This window comes from Stegastes partitus, unplaced genomic scaffold (genome assembly GCF_000690725.1).
Source record: "Stegastes partitus isolate 25-593 unplaced genomic scaffold, Stegastes_partitus-1.0.2 Scaffold6, whole genome shotgun sequence".
NCBI classification, from domain to species: domain Eukaryota; kingdom Metazoa; phylum Chordata; class Actinopteri; family Pomacentridae; genus Stegastes; species Stegastes partitus.
Window position 1 is genome coordinate 890564 of NW_007577737.1, and position 9671 is coordinate 900234.

At 45.8% G+C, this 9671-nt stretch overlaps 1 protein-coding gene across 5 annotated transcripts in view; it reads left to right on the forward strand.

The window, feature by feature from the left end:
- The window catches only part of LOC103356545 (RNA binding motif, single stranded interacting protein), a 211766-nt gene extending 203463 nt beyond the window's left edge, over positions 1-8303 (forward strand). For 4 of the 5 annotated variants that reach the window (XM_008280734.1, XM_008280759.1, XM_008280750.1 and 1 more), the window contains 3 exons: positions 3514-3603; positions 5787-5911; positions 7076-8303. In XM_008280734.1, coding sequence (XP_008278956.1) covers positions 3514-3603; positions 5787-5911; positions 7076-7079 — 219 coding nt within the window. In that variant the 3' untranslated portion in view covers positions 7080-8303. Of the gene's footprint in view, positions 1-3513; positions 3604-5786; positions 5916-7075 lie in introns of those variants that run through there. The other variant, XM_008280741.1, reaches the window with a different exon arrangement.
- The last annotated feature ends 1368 nt before the right edge of the window (positions 8304-9671 follow it).

Here is a 9671-nt window from a genome sequence, read left to right on the forward strand (position 1 = left end):
GGCCAGATATGTAATCCCTCCAGTGAGTTACTCTGGTGCCTCCTTCCTTTTGAAAGTGTCCAGAAAACCTCTAAAGGAAGTCGCCCAGGACGCCTGAACCTCCTCAGCTGGTTCAGGCGGAAGTCCGAGCTCCTCAGCCTTGTTCTGAGGCTGAGCTGCTTGTGTCTGGCGTCTCATTCTATTAGTCAGAACCCAGAGCTCATGTCCATGGCTGAGGGCTGGAGCACAGACGAATGGTGAATCAGGTGCCTTCCAGTCTAACTTCCTCTTCACTACAACAATCCACTACAACTCCTGCACTACCGCTGACGCTGCTCCAATCCATACGTCCATCTCATGCTCCACTTTTAGGGCACTCGTAATCCACCAGCTTCTAGCAGAAACCCAAACCTGCAGGTACCGACTCCAGTCGCTTCACACTCGACTCCAGACTGCCCTGGTGCACGCTGAAAGTCACGGTCTGACGATCAACAGGATCGTAGACAAGCAGCAACCTCTGCAGAGTCCGACACCCGCCGGAAACATGTTGGACTCTGTGCTGAGAATACGAACACAGTTAGTCGTACAAGGACGGGGCGGCTCGTCGGCTTCTCTCCAGATCCACAAACACATGTGGAAGAGTGAAATAGCAAGCACTGAAACAGCCAGATTATGTAAAGTCAAAGCATGCTGGGAGTAATGTGTTTAAAGAAGTGACTGGTTCTGCCGGCAGGGTCTTAACAAAGCCCAGGGACCGAGATATGAAGAGCTTTTCATAGTAAAGTGGCACAGCGCTGTGATTCACAGCCGCTGGTGTGCACTTCCAATAGTTCCCATCGTGTTGGAGCCCCACAGCTAAGATCAATAGTCATCAGCGCCCATCCCCCCGCCGCGCTGCACCGCCATTAATAACCGGCGCTGAGTAGCTGGATGCTCTCGCCTTGACCAACTGTTATCCTTCACCTTGCAGATGATACAACAGAGCGGCGTGTCAACACAGAGAGGATGGATAGACGCGGAGACTGAGTGACAGAGCTGCGGCCACGTGATTTATTCGGACATTTAGACATGTTAATGTGCCGTGCTACATTCCACCGACGCCAGAACTGGAATTTATAGAGAAATCCTGGTCGGTGTGGAATGCAGAACCCTAAACTGCCCCTTCATCCTTGGACCCACCGAGCATAAATCGCCCCACGTGTCGCCGTGGTGGTGCGGAGGCCTCGGCCGCCGCGGTACCGGAGCGGCTCTGTCTATGCTATGGATTTTCAGGCCGGCGATGCTGCATTGCGGTGTGAATTTATACTGTAGTTATAGGTGTGTGTCATGGAGAGTGATGGTGGAGAGGAGACTTAAGGAGTCTACTCACACCAGCCTCGTTAAGGAGCTATTCAGGCCTCCCGTTCATCAAACATACGCCATCTGCTTCAGGCACAGGTGTGTGTGTGTGTGCATGACTGTGTGTGTGTGTGTGTGGCTGCGAGAGTGAAACACCATTTATGGCCAATTAGGGATGCTTTATATTACCCAAACCTGTCCCCAGACTATGGACAAGGAAGTATTAAAAGAGTTGAAATTGGACAAAAATCATCTTCATCACCATAGCAACCCGATTCTCTGTAGCCGGTCTTGACATCTCCCTGACTTGCCACAGCAGCGACTGCAGAAATATGCCCTGCTCATCCTGCCACATTAAATAGGTTAACAAATGGTTATGATGGAGGGAGAAATCTTATCTTATTAAATTTTCTTGTTAAATCTAATTTAAATTCTTTTTGCTGTCCTGCAGAGAAGTATAACATTTCAGACGGACATTGTCCCCGTGACAGGGCGGTTTTGATATTGCTAATTATCTCCCACTCCCCCTTCATTTGCTTTCATGCGGGCCTCACAGGTGAGCCGGCCGGATAAGTTAATGGGGAGGAGAGGCGAAGACCTAAAGTCCCGGGGAAAATTGGTATGCATGGTTTCGATTCAGCGGGGAGAAGGTCACTTCAACAATCTGATAGGCCCTTTTCGACGATAGCAGGTTGAAAGAGAGGCGGCGAGCGAGAGGGGGGGAGAGAGTGACAGGAAGGTGAGAGGAAAGAAGGGATGACACAGAAAGGTAATGTGCTAATGTGTCAGGAGGCCTCACCCCGTCCGGAGTGTGACAGCCCTGGAGGTGTGATAACCTTAAATTCACATGCACAGAGCCACACAGTCACGCTCACATGCGAACGCACACTAACATCCATCCCAGGGCATCCTCCTGGCCATGTGTAGCAACGGTGGGGGAGTTAATCACCCATGTCCATGGCCTTTAGCTGCTCTCATTAGCGGTGAGCGGTGGAGCCGTACCCGATCCATTAGCAACGCTGCCGGTAATGACACTTCACCAGTACCGCCGGGCCCACGGCCAAGAAAGGCTTCGCAGCCCGGCGCAGCCCCTCCATTACTGCCTCCTACTGCATACTGCCGCCACGCTTTTTAGCACTGGCAGGGGGACTGAGAGGGGAAAGGAAAAAATAAAACTGAAAGAAAGGGATTGTACTTCCCTTTTTCCTTGGTCCGGAAAGGCAGCAGGAAGACGAGGAGAGGGGGGAGAGGCAGCCTGGTGGCTTTTATCTGGGATCACATCCGCTGGCGCTGTACTGCAGCATTATCGGTCCAAGCCTCTTTGTCTTTGTCTGTCGTTCTCAGACACACACATGCATGTATGGATCCCACACACAGCTGCACAGGAGAGGCCGAACATGCACAGCTGGACAGACGAGCAGTGATAAGTCATCTTTTATGCACAGGCATGCGCTAATTAAAAACAAGCACACACACACTGACAAATCAGGCTTAGAGTGCACACACACACACACACACACACACACACACAAAGCATTCACAGCAAGTTAGAGAAAAAGCCTCACACAAAGTGCCGTGTCCTCATTCATATTGCATGTGAAAGGCCCCTGGCTGTCATGTAACCAAACCTGTGTCACGTCTGTAAAACGGCCATCACGGAGCAGGCTGGCTCCCAGTTAAAAGCCGGGGCAGGCATGAATAAAGGAATATAGGCCACGGGCAACAGACTTCTTGCTTTTTCTTTCCCTTTCTCTCTCTCTCTCTCTCTCACATGCTCTCCTTCGTTCCCTTCAGCTTTTATTTTTTCTTCCTCTCAGCTGTGGCCCAGTGCATTTGCTTGCCTGTGAAGTCTTGATGGAACAGCAGGACATCTCCTCTTCCTCCTTCTCCTCTGTTTCCCTTACATACTCTCTCTTTTTTTTTTTTTTTTGATCTGCTTAGCTCTTCTGAGCGTGCACACGTATTCTTTTAGCGCCCTCCAAAGGATACTGAGGGAACAGCAGCCTCCGGTTCCCAGCAGTTACTGGAATAATTACACCGAGCGAGTCTTCCAGGGAATTATGATGTCAGCGCCTGGTATCTGAAGAGTGTTTCTCCTTCTATTTCAGATCGGGATTTGTAACTGGAGTGTGTGTAGCAGGACTTTACATGTGCACGGATTTTGACGGGTGTGTGTGTGTTTTGTTTTTGTTGCAGTACATGACTGCTGCAGCCGCCGCGGCGCCTATGCAAGGGACCTACATTCCCCAGTACACTCCTGTGCCTCCAACAGCCGTCCCTGTCGAAGTAAGACCACCACACACAGCACCGAGCATGAGGACACCATGACCACCCGTCACCATTTCTTTATTAAGTTATGTGCCTTTATTTGATAGAGCAGTGAGAGGAAAGTGGGGGGAGGACATGTGGGAAAGGGCCATGAGCGGGATTCGAACTCATGACCTCCACATCGGGCCTGTAGGTGGGACGCCAGCTCAACCAGGTGAGCTATAGCGGCGTCCCATCCCGTCACCATTCCTAACCATCAATAGACGAACAGCAGTCATTACATAGACAGATTGAAGCGCGCTGCAAATTGCTCTGATTCTCTCTAAACAAATGGCCCGGCACCGGCAGCGAATAACAAGAATCAAAACTGCAAGCGAAGCAAGATGAGTCAGAAGTTTTATAGTATTTCGGGAAAGACATTTGAAGTGCAGCGCAGACTTTTCTCACTTCCTCGGCGGCTGTCTAAACTCCTGGCAGGTTCGGGCAGTCCAGCCTGAGAAATGATGAGGGAGCGGGTAGGCAGGCGGGCAGGCGGGCCGGCCGGCGAGGAGAGCGGGCCAGCTGTCTGGCGGCTGACAGTGCGGTCGTATTCAGATGGACTATCAGTCGTGTATCAGATGACAGGAGCTGAAGTGAGACACAGTGCCGGCGGTGCTGTCTCTCTCTCCTCCCCACAGCCAGTTCTGGCTGGTGGGTGGCTGGAACACGCACATCCGTCAGCCGCAGAGCTCTGGTTAGCCCACCAGCCACGAACAATGACAGCCTCCTCTGACAGACCCATTAGTCGCTCCTCCTTCCTCCCGCCTTAGACTCTCCCTCCTCACAAAGTTGCACCCATGAAGGAGTGAAGACAGAGGGATGTAGTGGTAGAGTAGCCCACGGCGCCTCTTACCCATTTCATCCTGGCCGTCGTCCTCTCGGTGCCAGCGTCAGCGGCAGGGCGTACATCACTGCATCAGCCGGTGTCTGCGGGGCTGATGTATGGACGGGACGCAGTATCCTTGAGAGCTTGTTAAAGGTGATGGAGATGACTCAGTGATCGGGGCTATCGGTAACGCCGGACACATAGAGAGGCTGAGAGGTTGTTGTGATGGATCAGTTCACAGAGCGAGTCTTAAGGAAGTTCTTCACCTCAGATGCAGACGTTAGAAAGGAAGCAAATGAAGCTTTTTTTTTTTTTTTTACAAGAAATGTGTTTAATTGATGCTGTTCTCCCCACACACAGACAGCTCCTGTTACTTGTGTTTATTATGAATATTCCTGAATATAATATCGCCCATCGATAGCTTTAGTGTTAGACAATACCATCTGTATATTTTGTTATTGAAAGCAAACACTACATTCAACTTTTTTTGTGTGGTTGCCTTCGCCGTGCGCGTAGCTCGTCTCGACATAGATGGGGAAACTTTTAATGCTTGAAAATGAAGATATGTGGGTGTAAGAGACAAAGCATGTGAATCAGTAATCACCAGCGAATGCCTTGTATTTATTAACCCCTTCAACCCTGGAGTGCAGCAGTCTTTCAAAGATTAACTAGAGAGGAAGCACGATGCTACTCGGACTAAAACAGCGCTTGTTGCACTTTATTTCTGTCGCATCGAATCTGGTGGAGTTGCAGATTCAATAATCCGACTCGATGATAAAAAGGCGACTTTCTAATTTACGGTTGTGATTTGGCAGAATATGTCAAGGATGAGGAGACTTACTGAATTGCAAAAGTGTCCGTAGAGTACAGCTCTGTGCAACTATTACTGACTTTATCAGGTGGAAGCTGCAAAAAATAGCACGAGTTGGATTACAGGTACACTGACCAGCCACAACATTAAAACCAGCTGTGTCATCACACTGTTAAAGTCATAATCACGGCCTGTCTGAGGGTAAGAGCTGGGTGAACTTGCTCGTCTGTCTCACTGTAATGATGCAGCCTATTACCCGGTGTGATAGAGGCGACACGATGCACAAATACTTCTAATCACGTGTTTGGTGCCCCTTCAGATTCCTACACGGGATCCTCTGAGGGTGAAGCCTCCATCTTTAGACTCTTGATTTCAGTTTAGCAAATGAGGAAAAACCCAGAGGAAGAGCCACCGAGCAGGGATCCCCACGAAAGACGTCAAGGCGTGCAGCAGGAAGCGTAACGGCGAGAGGACAGCAGGAGAAGTTTACTAGCTGACACGTTTCCTCCCCTGTGTGTCCCCCAGGGAGTGGTGACAGACGCCTCACCCCAGACAGTGGCTCCTTCATCACAGGAGGTGGCTGGCCAGCAGCAACAGATCCAGGTGGACAGTGCTGCCGACCATGTTCCTGCTTACTCATACCAGTCCAAGTAAGTCCAACGGGGAGGCAGAACTGCATGCATCGAGGTTTTAGGCAGTTTTACATTTAAACATATTATTATTTTGAAATTATAAGCACAAGGAGTGGGTGTAGAGCAATATATGCATACAGATCGTGCACCATCAGGGATGTTTTGTTGAGGTTTTTTCTTATCTTTTGGGTGTGTAGTGTCATTTTATTTCACTAGATGAGCAAGAAACAGACGTGTTGAACATGTTGTTCTTGTTGAAGACTTTTTAGCAAATAGAAATAATGTTGGTGATCCTAACTGACCTAAAAAAGGAAAAGTTTAGTCTGATTTCATGTCAGACAGTGAGAAAGTGTGTATGCAAACTTCTAGTTTCAACTGTATTGTATACTCATGTATTCATCCCCTTCCATTAAAGAAAAGGAAAAATTCACAACAGTCACTCAAATTACTAGAAACGGAAAAAAGTAATAATAAATAAAAATTTGCTAAATTATAATTTAGTGAAATAAGATGTTTCTTTATATGTTTTATTTTTCTAAAATAATTTTAAAAAATAAAGAAAGAAATCCTCCCAGACCAATGAGAGGCCTTTGCTGATGAGCAGTGGTCCAGAATACCTGACAACAGGTGCAGAAATCTGACTGAGAGTTCATAAAATTTTTATTTGTTATTAATTTTGTCAATTTCAACTTATTTCAGTGTTTTTTTGGGAGGGTATGAATTAATCTGTATGTATAGTTCCATGTGCAGACAAAGTACATCTGACTTGTCTGGTAAAACTATTCGATTAGCTGAAGCAATAATGTCAAAATCTACATTTCTGAGATGTTGTGTGAATAACAAAAACACCCAAATTGCTGCTTAACAAACGTTCCTCCTTTGTCGAGCAGCATGGGAGTTAATGCCGATCTCAAAATGAAAGAAACGCGATGATTCAAATTATTCCTGGCTGCCGTTGTCGCTCGCTCGTCATCTCGGCGGCGCTTCTTTCTGCTTCCTGACCCGATCGGAACTCTTTAATTTCATTTCGTTTTGCTCCAGCCTGCTGACTGAGCTGTCAGCTGTCAGCTCCGTTGCTCTTGTGTGTTTGTAAAAAAAAAAAAAAAAAATTGTGCTTTGATTACAGCTGCACACCTCTCTCCTCTCTCCTCTCTCTGCTTCTGTTGTCTCCTCTTTCATCAGATAGCAACGGCCTGAGCGAATGTTCCTGTGACAGCGTTGCCTTGAGACAGAAGGTGGCTGCACTGTGAATGTGAGGAAAAGAGAAAAGAAAGAGATTGCTTCCAGATTGCCCAGGCACCAAAAAAGAGACACTTTTTTCATTTCCTACCTGGCCTACGAGAAAAAAAAGAAAAGAAAAAAAAATGGAGAAGAAGGAGGCGAGGAGTGCTGAGGAGAGGGGATGAATGGGGAAATTGCTGGGCACAGTGCAAAGAAGTGAAATTGTTTAGTCTGGGAACCTGCCTGAAGGGCTGGGCTGAAGCTTGAAAAGTTTCTCAAAGAAAATTCTCAACCAATGTCAAAAAAAAAAAAAAAAAAAAACAGAAAAAAATGAAAAAATAAAACAAAAACACAAACAAAACAAAACAAAAAAAGGTTGAATGCGCAGGTAGGTGATGAAGTTTATTTTGTAATTAGAAAAAGGGGAGTCAAGTTTGAGATACACACAGAGATTGTCTTCCTCAGATATTAAGCTACAAGTTCTTTTCAGTCTTTTTTATGTTCTAGTGTTAAATCTTAGTTTTCTAGATATATTCGAAAACAAAGTGTTTTTTTTTTTCTTTCTTTCTTTCTTGAATCTTCATGGCCTTAATTTGAAGGGCGCCAGAAACTTTTTACAGAGTTAAAGTCTGACGTCTGGTTGGGGGGTGAACAAAAAAAAAAAAGCAAACAAAATCAGTGTCTTGGACCACGTGGAGGGTACAAGACACTGGAGAGGTTGTTCTAAAGAGGAAAAAAAGAATCTATCACATAAGCTGTACAGATTTAATAGAGAAGAGCTTTTTTCTTTTCTTCATTAGAAGAAAACTTTGATAATTATTATGTCAGAGGTAACTAAGTGTCAGAAGAAAACAAAATGTCTGTTTGGGGAAAATAAAAAAGACTCGCGGGGGGGAAAGACGAAGCTTTGAAGAGATTTTTCACAATGAGGAGGAAAAAAAAAAGAGAAACCATACGAGAACATGCTGCACTGTGGATGCAGTCTGTTGCAAAATGCTGAACTTGTTTTTTATTATCATTATTATTTTACATGGCAAAGTTGCTGTCGATGACATTAGTGCTTTTTATCTGCCACATTTTACCTTTTTTATGAGCTTTAAGATGTTTTTAGCCCGCTTTGCTTGTCACACTGCGAAAAGAAGAAGAAAAAAAAAAAGATGAAAAAAATTATAAAATGAACTAAAAAAAATAAAAAAAACTACAGAACAATTCTGGCAGTAAAATAAAAAAAAAAACAGTAGATTCAGTAGGAGCTTATGGTTTAAACCAATCAGTGCAAAAGCAATAGAAGAAATTGTTGACAATTTCTGTAGTCTTTCCTAGTTGTGGATCAAATGCAGCCCGTGGATGGCCATTTTTATACCAAAGATGAAGAGACACTCTGAACCAGAGTTTTTGTTTTTCTCTCTCTCTTTTGTTTTCATTTGTTTTTTTGTTTCCTTTTCATTTTTCAGTTTGATTTTGTTGTTGTTGATGTTGTTGTTGTTGATGATGTTAATGTTGATATTGTTGTTGTTGTTGTTGCTGTTGTCGTCGTTTTGTTTTGTTTTTTTGTTTTTTTGACCTTGATGGCCGGACCAGTCCTTACTATCCTTCCTGACGTGTTCTTCTCACCGGGTTTCAGATGGTTTTTCATGCTTGTCCGAGCTGTCACACACACACACGCACACAAACACACACACACACACCTACACATGTGCGCACACACACACACACACCTACACATGTGCACACACACACACCAACTCTCACACACACATCAGACAGTATTTAAACGTGTGACACGACCGGTGGCAGTCGTACCAAAAGTCCTTCACCTCCTCTTGTCTTTTATTTCGCCTGCCGTGGGTGCGTTCCACCTCCATCCATCCCTCCCTCTCTCTCTCTCAGATCCTGCAGGGAACACTTTAGGAAACAGAATGTTGGTCACTGATGCATCGCCTCCAGCTCTCTGTGATTTCTGTCCGTCTCTTTATCTCTTCGATTCAACCACAACTAACTCAACAACCATGTCTCAGCGTATTAAGCTTCGATCGCTGCTGTCCGACCTCGTGTTCATCGCTGTGTCACCTGGACAGAGCTCACTCTTTATTTATGTGCTCACAACAACAGACGTTGTTGTTTTGCTGCATTTTTTAACAATGATTGCATAAACTTTATGGCACTAAATGGCACTGACCTTCAGAGTCCAGAAGATTTGCTTAAAGGAATAGTTTGAGATGCTCACTTTGTTTAGACGTCGATTTGTCTCGTGGGGATGTTAAATAAGAACCTACAACCAGCAGCTGGTTAGCTTAGCCTAGCACAGAGGCTGTGCAGTGTTACCAGCAGCGCTAATGCTCACTCATAAACTTATTATATCTTATTTGTTTTATACAGAAAGCAGCGTAAAACGAACACGTGTGTGCTTTATCAGTGACTGTCTGGTGTCTTCTGGTCGCTGTGAAGCCGACATTCACCCAGTCGAGACTCCAGGAAGTCACAGCGAAGAGACGCTATTCCTCTAAAGTACAAACGGAGGCAGAGCTGACTCTCTAACTCGAATCCCGGGCACTCC